This window comes from Columba livia, chromosome 14 (assembly GCF_036013475.1).
Source record: "Columba livia isolate bColLiv1 breed racing homer chromosome 14, bColLiv1.pat.W.v2, whole genome shotgun sequence".
NCBI classification, from domain to species: Eukaryota; Metazoa; Chordata; class Aves; order Columbiformes; family Columbidae; genus Columba; species Columba livia.
This window is the reverse complement of record NC_088615.1, coordinates 16,894,166-16,911,429: the sequence shown is the minus strand read 5'-3', so window position 1 is coordinate 16,911,429 and position 17,264 is coordinate 16,894,166. Positions and strand designations below refer to the sequence as shown.

At 48.1% G+C, this 17,264-nt stretch overlaps 1 protein-coding gene across 6 annotated transcripts in view; it reads right to left on the bottom strand.

The window, feature by feature from the left end:
- The window catches only part of NRG2 (neuregulin 2), a 162,263-nt gene that overhangs the window by 78,492 nt on the left and 66,507 nt on the right, over window positions 1-17,264 (bottom strand). The window contains exon 1 of one of the 6 annotated variants that reach the window (XM_065030182.1): window positions 9,924-10,104. The exons of the other annotated variants lie outside the window; for them this stretch is intronic. Within the exon in view, the coding sequence (XP_064886254.1) occupies window positions 9,924-10,011 (88 nt within the window). The 5' untranslated portion in view covers window positions 10,012-10,104. Of the gene's footprint in view, window positions 1-9,923; window positions 10,105-17,264 lie in introns of those variants that run through there. 6 annotated transcript variants of the gene reach the window in all.

Here is a 17,264-nt window from a genome sequence, read left to right as displayed (position 1 = left end):
CAGCAGCAGGTAGAACGGAGAAGCTCAACCACGGAAAGGAGCAATTTCCTGAAATGCAGCTTAGGAAAGTCCTAAGCAACAACAGCAGCATTGCAGCTGCTTATCTGCAAATTCACGAGGGCAGTCTTACACCTGGAAGTTGGCCAGCAGAAGAGGCACAAGTATTAAATATATTAAAGCTTGGGAGGCCTATGGAAGACCAGGTCATTTGCCCTGGGAAGGGTCTGTAGGACCTACACCATCATCAGCAGGACAGATCAGCATCCATGAGCCCGCCTTGACAAATTAGCTGAGAGAGATGAGCACTGAAGAGGCATAAGTGTGCACTGTAACTAATATGTAAGGGCTAGGTACTAGGGCTACAGAACCCAAAATTGTGCCTTGTCTTTACTGATGTCTTTACCCATACTGGTGTCCAAGAAAGCGACAGAAAAGCTTGCTCAGAACATCTTCATGTAATGATGTTCTTTCCTGACTGCAGCGCAGACATCATACTGGCTGGGTGAGGACTGTTTGCCCGCGGCAAACTTCTACTCTTGACAGTTCTTTGGTTATCAATATCTTCATCCTCGTGCCTGGAAGTGCACACCTGTGAATCACGAAAGCTGATTCAGGTCCTCAGCCCTGTCATTGAGGAATGGGGTGCTGCACGGGTGCCTAAAGCCACTGCAGCAGCAGGGATGGGCACCATCCTCCACCACCTGCCTCCTGCAGGAAACCCAAGTGTTCATTCAACCACCATCCACAATCAATCTTCCAGATTTCTTCTATTTCCCCCCCTCCAGCTACCAGCATTATTTGCCAAGATGTTCCTCCTTAAATCTACCTACTGACACTTTTTTAGACAAAATCCCCAAAACAAGATACCCAGGAGTTCACCAGGTCTCCCCCTTGATCTAAATGTGTCTACTTCAGGTGGCAGAAAGGTTTCTTTATTCCTAAGTGGTCTCAGTAGCCCTGCTGCATGGAAAGTGTGCCCAGGGCTGATCAGGGTGGGCAGTGGGAAGGACACATAAAAATAGGTAATTTATGTTGCCTCCCATCTTCCTGAGATGACATTTTTAGGGGAAAAAGTTACGATTCTGGACAAAGACTACTCATACGTGGAAGGATTGAGAGAGATAACCCAGGACTGAATGGGAAACGTTCTTTCTATTAGAGAAGAAGCATGGACGTTATTATACACACAGTGCTTTTGGTACTGAGTCATCATTTCATGTAAGACCCAGGATAATTTCTGGTTTGGGTTGAATCTCTTTTTCTGGATCATATAAATGTCATCTCTGCAATGTTAGGACCTCTTCCACAATGCAAGTTTTAGCTGTGTTTGTTACCCAACAGCCAGCCGGAGAGTTTATTTTAGCATTCATTAATCGTGCCTCTCACGCAGACTCTCAGGACAAATACAGAAACCTAATCTCATTTATTGACAAATGTGAAGCAAAATACACTTCCATGCCAAAGAGAAGTTCATCACATTCCTTGTCCTTGCCCTTCAGGCAAAAGCCTGAATGAGCAGATGAAACACACAGGATCTCTGGAAGGGAAACAAACTGCTGCTTGGGCAGCAGCGATCAGGCAGACTCCCGGCCTTTGAAAGACAGTGAGCCCAGCTCCAGCACCTTCAGGACCTGTTAGCAACACTCTCTGGATCTGGATCACTTTAACACCTCAGTCATTTTCAGGCAACCAAGATTCACAGCGCAAGATTTGCAATTTGCTCTACTCATGGCAGAAGTCACACAGCCTAGCAGTGGGGTATCGTGGGATGTAGAACCAACGCTGACGCACGAGCTGCTGTGTCCATCAGCGATTGCATCACGGAGCCGCACAGCAGCAGCACAGGCTGGCTGAGAAAGCCCTGCCCTGCCAGCTGTCTACCCAAAAGGGAGCAATACACCAGCACCAGTAGCCACTGGAGTGTCTCCTCTTCCCCCATCAGTATTCCTCTTGTTTGCAATGGAAGGCAGGCAGGTGATCTTTCTTTTCTCTGTAGTGCAGCTGAGGTTTCTCTCCTGCAGAGAGCAGGGAGTTAGCTTGGGCACAGCTGAAGCTGGTGACCCTGCCATACAGAACAACTGTGCTAGCAGCTGGAAGACCCTCTCTCCCTCTACCTGCCTCAAGCTCAGCATTCCTCACCTTGCCCCACTCACCAGAGCTTGGGTGCAGGAGACGTGCACCTGAACACCCACGCGGTGCAGGCAAGGGGGACATGGCCAAGCTCAAGGGAGCTGGAAGCACCTTTGCGTCAGCCCCCTGGCCAGTTTTCTCCCAAAAGCATCAATGGCCAGTTAGTTCCCTGTTGGGACCTGAGATCGTTTGCTGATTTGACTTCTCACATCACAAATCTGAGAGTGCTATGAATAATCTGGCCAATACCAGGTGCTCCTAGTAGAGTCCACAAACCCACACCAGCGCATACATAGCTCCTGGAGTAAGTAAGACCAGTTTGCCCCCAGAGCAAAGAGGCTTCTCTCCAGGAGCACTCAGGTCAAGCTGAGAGGTGGGAAACAGCTTGAACAAAAAGAGCTCTTTTGGTTGTGCTTTGATCCAGAGTCAGAGCTGCTGAGCATGGGAGTTTTGTCAATGGATTGACTGGGGGAAGAAATGTACAAGAGGCATACGAGGAGCAAGAGGATCGGTACAGGCTTTGTCAGAGTACTGTGTTGGCCAAAATTGCACACCCACACCCCAGAGGGCTGGAGTGCATCAGGAACCTGGGGACTCTCACAAAGTTCCATGGGCTTCGAGGTGCAATAAAGAAATTCATACGAGCACAAACATATGTACATATGCACACATACCCAGCTTGAGAGTTCAAATAAAGTCCCAGCCTTCAAATCAAAAAGCTGTTGAAAGCAAGAGGGTCAGGTGCTCAGCTGGTACATATCACACACACCAACAAAGCCAGAGGAGATAGGTCAGAGAAACATCTGCTGAAAACTTGGCTGGTGGATTTTAAACTGATTTTACCCTCAAATTAAGCAAATCTGGAAATTCTTACACCAAAAAGAGGTTTCTCTGACAGGCTTCCAAACATCAGTCAATGATACTGGAAATCCGCTTCAAATCTGTTTGTTTTTTTAAGCAAAACACTAAAACACCTGACTTCAGTGTAGTTTTAAGGTAAATTAAAGTTTTGCTACTTCCTTAAAGAACACTGTTTCTGTCCATCTCACACATTCGTAGCTGTGTTTCAGAGCTGTCAGCCACCGAGTTTCAGACTTAGAGAGCAAATGCAGTTCCTTCTCCATCCTCACCATGCCTGAAAATTCAACAAGGAAAACTGGGCACTGACTTCCAAGTGTAGTCACAAACTTAAGTGGATAGTGAGGATGAGACAAGCTGTAGAAGAGCTTCAGGACCATCAGACTCCTCAGAAGTGTTGTCGTCACCATCGCTGCATGGATATGGCTTATCAGTTGTCACTCTTCTCCGCAAAGAAGCTTTCCCTCATATTGAGGAGCTCCTACCTTCCAGACATGCCTGAACTAAAATCCTTTATAAGGCCTGATGACTGAGTCTGCCAAGCCTTATTACCAGAGTTATTACCTAAATATTTAAATTTTAGTATTATTACTTGTTGTTAAAATTTGGAACATTTCAAGAATGCAGCAACGTAACGCTGCCCCTGTTGGAGAAGAGACAATCCCAGGTCACATCAGTTCAAACCTCAGCTTTCTGTCTGGAGGACAGACAGGAGCCAGGACCGTGTTCTGGCCAGAAGGCCACACATGTCCTGGACTGCTCTGGGTGCTCTCATGGGATGCTGAGGGAACCTGCGGTTTTGCTCCGATCAGGCCCTTGCGAGCCCAGTGAGAGCTTCGTTTTCCTGCCCGGACAGCAGGTCCATACAAGGGGTGATGCGTGTCCAAGCTCCACTCAGGTGGAGAGGCTTTCACCTTCCAAAACCACCTTTGCTGCCAGCACATCCCTCCACCCCACTGCTGCTGGCAGGTCAGTGGAGGCTGAGCAGCGCCCAGGACAGCATGTGCTGACAGAAACCAAGGCAAGTAGCTTCACACAGCACCAGGCAAACTTTTGGGTGGACCAGGAGTGGTGTGTGGCTCCTACCCAGCTTTCCACTGCCCTCCATCCTCATCCTCAGTGACACAAGGTGCAGCTTTCCCAAAGGAAAGCTCCGTGTTACCTCACTGCCCTGAACAGGGGGCAGCCTTTGCTGGGACTTCGCAGTCCTGTGGCTTCTCAGCCACTCAGCCAAAGGAAATGGCTCAGATTTACAGTCCTAGTCATGAGCTGCAAGCTCAGCTGCTCTTGGACTTAGGTTCTTCAAGCTCTCTTCAAAAAACACTTCATTTTTTATGGAGCTTTGCTCCCAGAAGAACACAAGCAAATCCAGGCAGGAGCCACGTGTGACCCGCAGCTCTGCTCATTGCTTACTGCAAGAACACAGCACTAAAACAAAGCTCCCAGACACTTCAAAAGGTGCAGGGCCATGCCATCCCCATGCTGGAATCCCCTTGTGCACCTGAAAGTGTTCCTTAGAGTCCAAGGGAAAATGAGGAGGGGTCGGAGGAACAAAAGGCTCATTTCCCCTCCTCTCACTGCCTCTGGAGTTATGCAACAGAAGTGGGAAGTGTGTCCACACACTCACCCTGCCCTATTCCCATCCCACCTTCTCGAGTCAGTTTTGAGTTCAAACACATGCTGCAGTCCCAGTGAGCTCAGTGCTGAGGCAAGACAGGAGATCAGGGTAGCACTCAGAGCAGGAGACTGGGGGTCCAGATGCAGGAAGAAAGATGACAGAGCCACGCTGTTCATGGCAACACAGCTTTCCTTTAGCCGCTCTGCAGCTGGAGCCTGTCACATTAACAAAGGCAGGAGAATGAGCCAAGGGCTTGACCTCGAAGGTCGGCAGCCAGGCTGTGCTCAGCCCCTCTCCAGATGTTCCTTCTCTCACCAGAGACTGTCTCTCCCAGGTTACTTAAATCCACCTCCAAAAAGGGATTGAAAATGGGATGCCCAGGGCTCTGACTCACCCGCTTTTGGATCCACAGTGGGATTACTTACTTAAGCACCATTCTGCTCCAGCCTGACCCTCTGCCAAGGGTTCCTAGCCCACTAGTCTGCCTAAATGGAGAGATTCCTCTACCCTTCTGTTTGTATTAACACCTGAGACTATGAGGCAGGGGCAGCTCGGGAACAGAGCCACATGCTCATTTATCAGTCCCTTCTGCAGAGCTAGTGAGCTCCAGCAAAGAGACCAGAAAGCAGCTGGGACATATAACCTCTTCCTTTACCCCAGTGTGAATCACTGGAGTTTGTGAGTCAGACCCCCTCCGTTCCCAAAGCTGAGCAAGTCACTGCACGTTGGCTGATCCATGGTAACTGGCCGCATGCACACTCAGCCACACGGCAATGGCAACAGCAGTCCATTAGGTCAGCCGGTGGAAATCCTCTAGTGAAAACATGCATGTGGACAGATCCCGGAGCACAGCTGACAGCTGGTACCTTGTGTGTCTGGGTGTTTATAGAAAACAAAACTGCTACTGTAGGATATCCGCTGTGGGTTATCCTTCTTGTAAACAAACCTTTTGGCTAATGTTTCTACAAGCTCCTTAGAACTGAAGTCTTTCCTACAAACAGATGACTAAGAACAAATCAAGCACAAATCAAGAGCATGTTCACCCTGCAGCGCGGACAGAGCTCACACAGAAGTATCTTCACCCGCGGTGAAGTAGTTGTTTCGGTTGTATCATGGTCGCGTATCTCTCATAGCATGAGCTTCCTCCACAAAGCCTGCATGTAGGACCTGCAAGGGACGTTTGCATCCCTCACCAAACTCTGTTAATGTGGCAGAACTTTAAAGCCCCCTGGCTAACCTACACCTGCTTCTGCTGCGATCCCACCACTGGCTTATGCCAGAGGCACTCTACCTCCTTAAGGCTTATGGAGCTAAAATTGCGATACCCTTCTGTATGACATTTCTACCAAACCCTGACTCATTTGGGAACCAAGATCAAGCTGGTTCTACTGAAATGCGAGACACTCTCTGCAGAGATTCCTCACCTGCGCTTCGAGTAGCTTTCCAGCATTACCATTTGCCATGGACAGTTCAAGAGAGAGGCACAACTCCTGTGTTGCTTGCTTTATTAGCACTGACAAACAACAAAAACCGTGAGCACGTGCAATGTTTTCCTCAGAGCCAAGTGAAAACAAGAGAGAATGACTGGAATTGGGGGAGAATTTAACTATGAAATGCTTTACATTTCTCTGGCCTTTTCTCCCCAAGCAACCTCACGAAAGTACAGATGAGACTGTTTCCAGGCTCGTAGCCCTTTCCTTTCCACTTTGCTCCTTGCCTGTGCCCCTGTCAGGGCTTCCTCCAGCCCTTTTGCTTCTCCTCCTGCCTGTCTTCCCATGAGGCTGGTGTACTGGTCTCCTAACTCATTGCCACAGATCTGCTGTTTGCTCCCCCTGTTCTGCTCTGAACTTTTACATCGGCACTGGTCAGTTTGTCTTTCCAAGCATGAGAGGGCAGTTTCCTGCAACACCCACAGCCTTGCCTCAGTGTCAAGTCTTTGATTGCCCCAAGCCATCCAGTCTCTGATTAAGTACCATCTTCTGTTTCAGTGAGTTTTTTTCCAGACCTGAACCTTGCCAGCACTGTGGGTCTGTTGCTACATTTTTCAGCTCACATAGTCCCTTCTGGGTGTGCCTTCCACGTGTGTTGGGTGAAACACAGTCTGTCTATCTTTCAATGCACATTACAACCATCTAAAGAGGGATCCTGATGGTGCTTCATCATAGGTGGACACCATCTCCCTCTGGAGGCCTTCACAGGCTGTTCCACTGGCTAGATCTGTAGCTGAGGCATTTGCTTTAGGACATCACTAGAGGCATAAAAATGTCAGTTTAGGTTAAAGACAGCCCTTGTTCTCAGAACAAAGCTATGACTTCGCATGAGATCAGCAATCCTCTTTTACACATTCACAGAAGCCACAAAAATTGTGTTAAAAGCTGCAGTGGAAGAATCCTCTCCTCCCCTGAGTCTGAGAGACCTCAGATGAAATTCAGCATCCCCCATGGCACATTGATGCTCTTCCCCGAAGCTACTGTTTCAGCTCTCTCTTTCTCTAAGAGGTTTCTCTGCTGCTGTGGTTCACTGGCAGTGAACAGCTCTACTACTACATGGGGCAACTCCCCCAAAACAGCTGGCAGGGCTGGAGAGAACTTCTCCACACCAGAGATGTCTGAGGGCTCTCTGCAGAGCACACCATGAAGGGGTGTCTACAGGCGATTTCTGATGCAGACACCTATGAGCACAAGGGTAGGTCAAGACTTTCAGAGTGCCGCAGGTAACAAAGTTGGGCCCTCGGCAGGCAGAGACTTGCCAGTGTGAAGAAGGAAGGTTTACCACCATGTTATCATCCCCTGAGTCTCCCCTGCACTGACCATCTAAAACAAAAGTCCCTGTCTGGATCTCCTGAGAGTGTTTATTTTTTAGGGTCCTCTTCTGCCTCCTGGTTTCAGAGGGGTCAGCACACCCCATTTGCATGGAAATACTACAGTATGTGGAAAAACAGAGAACACAGATTGCCCTTGCAGCGCAATGCCAGTTGCCTGATTTGTGCCAGGGCTGGGTTTCTGCAACAGCTCGAGCACACTGGAGACGCAGCCTGGGGTCCAGCCGCGAGCTGAAGAAATCGAGTGCACAGGATGCTCAGCTGCCTGGAGTGAGGGCCTGTGTACCGGGACTGGGACATCCGCTCAGAAGTGACTGAGGGAGAAACTCATATCTTCTAAAAGTCCTTTTGGGAAAGCATTGCTGTGGTAAAGGCGACCCGTGACGGGAAGAGGTGTTCACAGGTTCCACCGACCCAAACCAACCCAGTGTGGGATTTGGTTCAGAAACACCACAGACAACCAGGTATCTTCCTCTGATGGATCCATGGAGCAAATAATGGGAAACCTCTGCAGCAATACAAGGTAAAGGAGTGACATAGACCTAAGTAATCATGTTAGTAATTAATGCAATAAAAGGACTGTGCCCATTCTGCACAATTCAAACCCAGAATCTTTCTTTTCTTCCATTGAAGTACAGACAGGATTAATGCAATCATCCTCAGTTCTGCTCTGGATCCGGTAGTAGAGAGAAAGGGGTTCTGCACTCTGGCCAAAGTGTCCAGTTGTAGGATTCATATGAGCTAAAACACCCCCACAGTGTGTCTCAGCAGAGGACTAGTTTGTCAACATGAGTAAGTACAGGTAAAGGCACTTCACGTGCTCCCAACAGAGCAGTGAGCTACTGCAGGGCATTGATACAGCACTAGAAAACAGTGTGGTCTGACCCTCAGCTCACGCGCTGTCCTTTCCTCCACACACAGCCCCACGGCCCCGTCATGGCCCGTGTGGCTCAAAGCAGGTGGCTGAGCAACTTGGGCAGCCCCAGCATCCTCCATTCCCCCGCTGTGCGCAAGCCAATGCCTCTCAGCTGCATCGACCCCTCCATCCCGCTCCCAGTAGAGAAGGTACCCACGATGTAGGCACTGCCCTATACTGGATGTGCACTGAGGCGCCAGGGTCACCCTGCCAATGGCTGTAAGGCAGCCCTCAGTGCCTGCACACTCCAGGGTCCCTTGGGCACATCTGATCATCCACAAACAGCTGCTGCCTCTGCTTGGTCCTTTCAAGCTCCCTATTCTGAAGCGATCCCAATAGTCTCCTCCCAGACCCCACAGCAACAGCTGTGTTCTGCTGTCACAAGCAGGAGACCACGTGTGAGGTCAGCCTGCCACAGCATCAGCACCCGCTGCCACCTCAGCCGGTCTGGGGCAGAGCCAGCGGAGGAGTCCGTGCCCCGGGCACAGCGGGGTGGTGACGGAGCTGGGTCTCTGAGCTCACAATAAGGGATGAAAAAGGGTGGGGGCAAATCCTGCCACCAGTGGTGCCAGCAGAAAGCCAAAACAAATCTGTTCGGGTCAATCACACTCACTAGCATCACGGCAGCAGGACCAAGAGCAGCATTGCATCCAGGCAAGCGAAGACCTAAACTAACACACTCCTCCAGGACCCGGTCCAGCTCGTAGCCTCTCTGAACACTGATTAAACACAAAGTCTGACAGAGTTGCAGCTCTGTCCAAATACATTGCCAGATAAACCACAGATAAGGAACAGCCAGGGATAATCCCTCCCTGATACCATGACAGAGGAATAAATACCACTGTGCTACATTACCATCAAACCTTCTGTAGCTCTCCAAGACAGTTCTCGCATTGCCCTGGTTCATACTCCCCATTTACTTGGGAATAAAACTTTATCAATTAAAGGCAAACTAAACGTTTTATCCTGCCAACATCTTAAGCATTGCCTTGCTCATTCAGCAAGGAACTGTCATATCTCTTCAATAACAGCCCAATCTTGTTAATAAGCATATCAGCAAAGAGCGAAGGTTTACAGTCCATATGTCTTTACAACTCAACGCAGTTGCCTCAAAAAGCGAGGCTACAACTTAAATCTGATCTCTGAGAGTTGGTCTGTCCCAAAGAACAGTCTCTGTGATCTTCCAAAAGAGTGGCTTTCAACATTTTCAATATTTACCTCGGGAAGAAGCAATAAAACAACGAACCAAACAGCAAAACTCAACACACCAGAAACCCCAGAGAATTAGCACAATTACCATATCACCGTGACAGGAACCGAGTGCTGCTGTTTTTTGAAAGAGTACGTTGCCCTAAATTCTTGGGTCCTTGGGTACCAAAACAAAAAAAGGAAAAATAAAGATCAAGAAGCAAGCAAACCTATAACGGCATGGAATAGAAATGCGACGCAGAGATTTGCACACTTGCCTGGCAAACGGTCCCTATCATTTGCACCTTCATACAACCCACAAGTGCTTTCCTGCTGGCTTTCTGGCTTCTCTCTTCTTCCTATAAGTAAAATTCGTTAAAAATGGGAAGTACCTTTTCCTGGGTCAGGTTCTCTTTCCCCTTTTTTCCCTTCTTTGTTCTTTTTGCTCTTTCCTTTCCCTTTTTTCTTGTTCTCGGACATTCTGCACAAGTGTTTACAGTCTCAGGAAAAGACAGTCCACACCAGATCTATATGCCCCACGACTGCTACTCCAAATGTTACTTGCCAGCTGCAACTTCCGACTGTTCTTATATTGTTTCTGACACAGACAACACCCACCACTGGGTGGAGAAGCAAAACTTTAACTGTTTGCTCACTGCTCCCAGTTGTCTGAAAAGATGCACTGGGTTACAGTGGGAGGGCAAGGGGAGCAGTGCTATGGGACAGGAGCAGCTCTCATGAGAGTGTCTTGGGCATAGGAAGCCTAGAGGTGGTTTTCCACTTGCTGCTTCTGTCTATGGCTGCAAATAAGTTCTGAAGAGCTTCTGGAGCATCACGGGGAAAAAAAAAGTGTTTTGGGGAACTGCTGAGGTTCAGTGATATGTTAGAGGCAGTAGTGTCTAACGAAATGGGTAGAGGTTCACGACCCATTCCTTTCCTGCCTCAACCCTGCAGAGGGATTAAGTTGGCCTTTCTCTTCCTATTGTTGTTCCCACCATAAATCCGAGTGACTTCACCTGACCTTTAACCCAGCTCTTTGCTTTCCCAGAAGGTCTTTCCAAGAGCTTGGAACAGCTGGATAGCCCTTACCTGCACTTCTCGTATCTGTCCTCCACCACTGGGAGCTCTAGGTGATTAAGCCCATTTCTCATCTACTTAGGAGTTAACAGGTCCAACATGTGATGGGTGACTCAGCCCAATCCCCTTCTGTAGGGCTTGCCATGTTGACATCGCCTCAAAAGTCCATCACGATCCACAGCTGGAAAGCTCCAGGGTACTGCCAAATCATTCCCAGATGCAGCTCAGGGCTTCGAAAGCCCAAAGGGGCCATAAGCCTTGAGGCACTGGGTAGCACATTCGATTCAGTTATCCATGAACAAAATCCAATTCCACAGCTGGGAGTGAAGCGTGTCCTCCAGAGAAGCACTCCTTCCTGGTGCATGGACATCAAGAAATGAACGAGCTATCAGCCCCCCTTGGGGTCTTCTCCCCATGGTTAATCGCCCTCATTGTTAAAAATATCTGCCTGCTCTAAAGTGGAATATCTGGCTTCACTGTCCAGCCATTGTTTCGTACTCTTGTTTTCTCCTCTCAATTAAAAAGCCCTTCAGGAACTTGTATTTTCTCCCATGAAAGTGCTTAACACACTGTAATCAAGTTAGCCCTCAATCTTCTTTTTGATAAGCTAAACAGATGAGGCTTTCTTGCATTGCTTGTTGTATGGCATTTTCTCCAGCTCAGGGATCACATCTGAGGCTACCCCATTTTGCAACATCCTACTTAAGCTAAGAACACAAAAACCAGGCACTATTCCATTGTCTGTTGTGTACAGAGGCAAGCACAGAAGCAAAATCCCTACTGTCATCCCCTCCCAGCCACTTTAACCCCCAAGAGTCACATCTGGGCACTGGGCTTCACAAGGAAAATCTGTTCTGTTGTGTTCCTACTGCAGCTCCTACCAAGTCCCTGCTCTGCCAGACACACTCCCCTGCTCTCTAAGGGGAATTTCTTGCTCCTCCACAGCACCACTCTCTGTGGTGAAGCTTCATTTTGTTTTAAACGAGCCAGTGTGCCAAGCCACAGAGATTACCCCCTCTAGCTTCTTTCTTCCCTCTGATGCTTGAAACTTCATCAGTCTCTGGGTCACCTTGCTAAGTTTATGAGTATGTTCGCCTGCAGGTTGCAGGTGACAACGATCCCATGGGCAACACGGAGCAGTGACTGCCTGCCAGCACAGAATCACAGAATGTCAGGGCTTGGAAGGGCCCTGGAAAGCTCATCCAGTGCAATCCCCCCATGGAGCAGGAACACCCAGATGAGGTTACACAGGAAGGTGTCCAGGCGGGTTGGAATGTCTGCACAGAAGGAGACTCCACAACCCCCTGGGCAGCCTGGACCAGGCTCTGCCACCCTCACCGGGAACAAGTTTCTTCTCATCTGTAAGTGGAACCTCCTGTGTTCCAGTTTGCACCCATTTCCCCTTGTCCTGTCACTGGTTGTCACCAGAAGAGCCTGGCTCCATCCTCCTGACACTCCCCCTTTCCATACTGATCCCCATGAATGAGTCCCCCCTCAGTCTCCTCTTGTCCAGCTCCAGAGCCCCAGCTCCCTCAGCCTTTCCTCACACGGGAGATGCTCCACTCCCTTCAGCATCTTGGTGGCTGCGCTGGACTCTCTCCAGCAGTTCCCTGTCCTGCTGGAACTGAGGGGCCACAACTGGACACAATATTCCAGGTGTGGTCTCAATGACGTTTTGGTATAGATCACTTAACCACTTCTTCACCTGTACACAAGGTACACTGGAGAACTTCAAACACATTTTCTGGTCTGAGCAGAGGACATAGCCACACTGACTATGCTGTGAACAGCTGAGAGGTATAAGCCAGAGAGCACCTAAGCAAACTTGTTTTGAACTGTCAGAAAAAGCTACCAAGTCCGATTTGGACTTCGAGCCTAATATACATTGTTTCTTGGTCACAGGACAGTAGTAGCCCATCACATTGTAGTGGTTACTGACCACTTAGTGTCTTCTAAGTCATTACAAATGACCATTTCCACTTGGTTATTTCACTGTGTGGCTCATAACAATGTTCCTCTTTGCTAACATGTTTCTATAGTCCCTTAATTCTGTAGCTATACTCATAGGCAGTTTGCCTCCAGATGTCTTTTTCTTGTTGTCTACACACCACAGCTCCAAATGGACATAGACAGCTACCTCTTTTTCTCCTTTCTAAATCTGTTATCTTATTATTGCTTCTGGCTGTTGGTTTCATTGCTACCAAGGTGAGGGTGGCTTTTAGCTAAACCTTCTCCTCTTTCACAACTGTGAAATCTTGACTTTCTCGGCCTCTGCTCATAAGGGCTCCCAGTTCTCACTCACATTTTCCTGTAAAGGTTTTAACACCCTATCAACTTCACTCCGTTTTCCCCAGCCTTGGGAAATCTGTTCTTTTGAATTCTCAGGAGTGTCTTAGATATATTTATTATTAGGACTCTCATCTGCAAGCCTATAGGAATGAAAACGCACCATGGTCTCTGGCCCCATGTCAACCACCAGTGATTAATTCAGTCATCAAAATCGATAGTACAGCACTCACCAGGCATAATGAGGCCCAAACAGAGTTCCTTTGCTTTAGTGTGATAACTTAGTGTTAGATCTACTGAGTTCTGAGAGACTTTGATGTTTTACTGATAGCAATAGTTCCCCTCCCTTGGCAGCACATGTCTCCCAAATTGATGTTTCTCATAAAAACCACATTTCCCTGCCTCCTTTCTTCTGCAAATTTATTTTCATCTTGAAATATCTCTTACCACAGGTTCCTTCACATGAAGGCTGCATTTATTTGCTCCCCACCGTCATTTCTGAAGATAAACTATAACTCTTTCTCCACTTGAGCAAATCAGTATTTTCATTCCTGTTAAAGACACCAAGTCTGTGTTTTCTTGGGATCGTCTCTCCAAAGCGCTTGTGTCTAGTAGAGGTTTGTTAAAGTTAATAAGTGCAGCTATGATGATGCCCTACCGTTTTTCCTTTCTTCATATTAATGAATAATCAAAGATTCCCTACTGTTGAACAGCTCAGAGGGTGAAGCTGTGCACAACACCACACTGCTCAGCTTCTGCATCAGAAAATGGAAATTACTAAAGTCTAAGAAGCAAAAGTGGCAGTGTCTGGCTTGGCCCCACTGTCCTAAACAGCCTGGGACATGCGATGGGAAGAAACAGCACCTACAGCACCCGATACGGGTATTTTCGTATCTTGGCAGCAACCACAGTATCACCTGTGACAGGCAAGGAATATTATACGCAGATTAATTTTTACCTCGCCAGGTGTACATCTTGTTATCTTACCCAACTGGCTGGCCCCTGTCCCAGGGCAGGGATCTGCCCCTTTAGATCCAGCTTTAGGATCACAGATGTATGGAATACGCTGTCTCCTGAACAATCCCAATGTGCAAACACCGGAGCTAAATCCAGCAAGTGACATAGGTCCTCATGTGGCTATGCTGACATAACAAAACCCACCAATTGAAGGGTATTCCAGTTGGGTCTCCCGGGTGCCTAATCTGGCAGTGGGCATGTATTTTAATTGCCGTGCTCTCACAAGTCACTTAACACTTCATTGTAAAATATAATTTAACGCTTATTGCTTTAAACAATGTCACGGAGAGTTATAACCTAAACCACTGCCAACCTGTGTTTTTTGTAGTCTTTACAAATCCTGTACAGGTTTAAGCTTAACAAACAGGTGGCATGTAATTATATAAAAGACTGAGCCATACCTTAAGCACAGCTAATTCTCACAGGGAATCCAGCACAGTGGTTTTACAACACACTGTGAGCAGCAGGGTGAGTTTATCAGGCAGAGCATCCTTACCCTCGCTAGAACTTGCCTATATGCCAACCCAACAAGACGGGCTCCTTAATAATCCCCAGGAGGTCAGAAGCGAGATGGAGTGAAAGAGAACCTCCCTACCTTTTCCCACACATAGTATCCATTGCAGGCAGCGGCTGTAAAATTACTTCTTTAAACAAAAATCCCAGATCGGCTCAGCGGAGGATGGAGTTCGCAGCTAAGAGTCACGCTGCTGCATTGCATTCTGGCTTCTTTGCTGGGAGGATATAAGGCACCACTCCCATGCAGAACAGCAGTGTGCTCTCCGGGGGAAAACAGCGGAGCTTGCAACAGCAAGGTCTGCATCTGGAAGAAAATGATTAATACAACACCCCCAGCCTGATGGAGATAAAAAAAAAAGCGCTGACCCATCAGTGCTACTTGATATTTGCTGAAACCCAGACGGCAAACCCACTCTGGCTCCTCCAGTCTCTAAATTTCAGAAGCAAAGGCAGGCACGCGCATTCCACAGACTTCTGAGGCTGTATTTATGGCAGCAATCTTGGGAGCACAATGACCCATTTTAAATCGCGGTGTTTTCAAAAGCTCTTGGTATTGGCTTAACTCTGCTCTCACTGGCATCACCAGGAGGTAGCCACCAGCTTCTGGAGAACCTCTGCCACATTACACGGTCTGTCCTAGAACTGCCAGCTCCTGTTCAACAGTGGAGTTGACCCCAAATTGGTAGCAGCCAGAATTACTTAAATATCATTTCTAGAGAAGCAGAATGAAAGAAGACACAGTAGGACTGTACCTGTCAGCATCCCTTTGGCTTATCAAGGCAATCCACTGGACACCATGTCTCCATGTCCCTGTTCCTACAAAACACCGCGGGCTTGACAAAAAGACTACGGCACTGTGAACGCAGCAAAGCTCAGGCTCCTGGTCACTTTGAGCTGGAGATCGGCAGAATCCTACCAGCAGGTTCTCTGAAACAAAACTATTGAAAAGCAGCACAGCCTTCCTGTCACTGCTGTTCAGACAGCACCTCCAGGACCAGGGTAAAAATCACAACCTGAGGATTATTGCCTCATGGCAAGCATCTTGTGCCAGATGGAAAAGATGTTGGCATTTGCTGGATCATCAACTCAACAAATGCTGCGCTATAGGTTTGTCTGCTAGAACCAACAACTGGAAAAGGTATTTTTAAACTGAAAATACCATCCTTTTTGTACCTCTTGTTGCTACATTTTTTGTGGCCACACAGGAAAAAAAATAAAAACCATGCAACAAGTACAGCTATTTACTTGTCCAATAAGGGCCCAGGTAAGTTCCATCTGACGGTCACCTGATGTCCCTCTGTTCCACAAACGGCATTTTTCCACGGTCATGTTTCACATCTGCACACTCCCAAGTCCAGCCTAACCCCCCACTGCACTTTCAAACGCAGTTCCAGAACAGCACAGGTCTTGTCAATGATTGATAGAGACCTGACCCCGCCAGCCTGAGCAGGATATTTCACATCACATCTTCTTTTCCTTTTCATCCTTAAGGAATGAAATCCTCATCTTGACATGATTTATCATGTAGCGGTTATGTCTTATAACCACACACATTTTTGCTCACAGAAGTGAGCTTATGTTATCAACTCTTTGTGCAACCCAGCTGAATTTGCTTCTGAAAGCAGGCAGAAGACAGGAAAGCCAGCCTTTCCCCACGGCTGAGGCATTCAACAAGCCCTTCTCTTGGATGCTGATGACAGGAGAGTCACCACCAGCTTAGACAAATCCCAGCCCTTGTTTGCAACTGCTCCATGCGATTCTGAACAGGGCTAGACAATGCTCCAGTGCTGGAGAAGATGGATGCTATGGGGTGTCTCTGTGGGGTGCCTCGCACAGGTGCCCTTTGATGCTTGCTTGTCCTCACCCAGCAGCAGGCGGTCAGTCGCTGTGATTCACCACGTGTGCTCATGACCGTGGGTATGCCTGGCCCACCACAACAATTAGTGCTGAGCTTGGAAAGGGGCTTCATCCCTGATTTCGAAGTGGCAGCATCGAGGGCCTGTGTGTGACGAGGCCTCAGCTGATGGGTTTAAATGATGGGTTTTAAGTCGCAGACTTACCCTTTCCCTCATGCAAATTGAGGCTCCAAGGCTACTCAGAACAAGCCTGCTGTGAGCTGGCGCAAAAATCCCTAACAGGTCTGGGACAGCTCCAATTAATTTATTGCGTCTGTGCCCATGAGCCAGCCCTGACACCCCAAAAGCAGGAGCAAGCTCCTTGCTGAGCCAGCCACCCCAGCCCTCAGAGTCCCTGAAATCCTCCTGAACACTTTTCATCCCATCTGCCATTTTCTTCAAAGCTTCCTCTTCATTTCCATTTCCTCCTCCTGCCCCTGCCACCAACAGCAATTTTCGCTGAAAACCAATGAACAGGGCACCCTTCATTCACACTTCAATCCTAAGCCTTTCAACTACATCTGACCAGAAAAAGCCAGGAAGTTTTGTGGAAAATTCCATGAATTCTTATGGTCTGTTTTTCTCTAGATGCAACTCTGCCGAAGTGCTGAAGGCCCCAGAAGGTTATAGCCTCCTACAAAGAAATCAGAAAGCTGGTTTTAGGAGTGTTTATATTGAATTGATAGCATGAAGTCTCTCCCCCTCAGCCCATCGCCTACTCGCAGGGTTAGTCTTGTGTTGGAGGAGTGGAAACGGAGGCAGAGCCCTGTGTATGTGTAGACCCTGCAATGAGAGGCATTCTAACACCTCAGTTGCTTATCTGAGTGGATCTAAGCACTGTGCCAGCCCCATGCACAACACAGAGAAGTCTACAGGAGGTATGGTTTACATGCGATCATTCTAACTTGTGCATGCCCTGATCCATCATTACCCCTCCTTGTC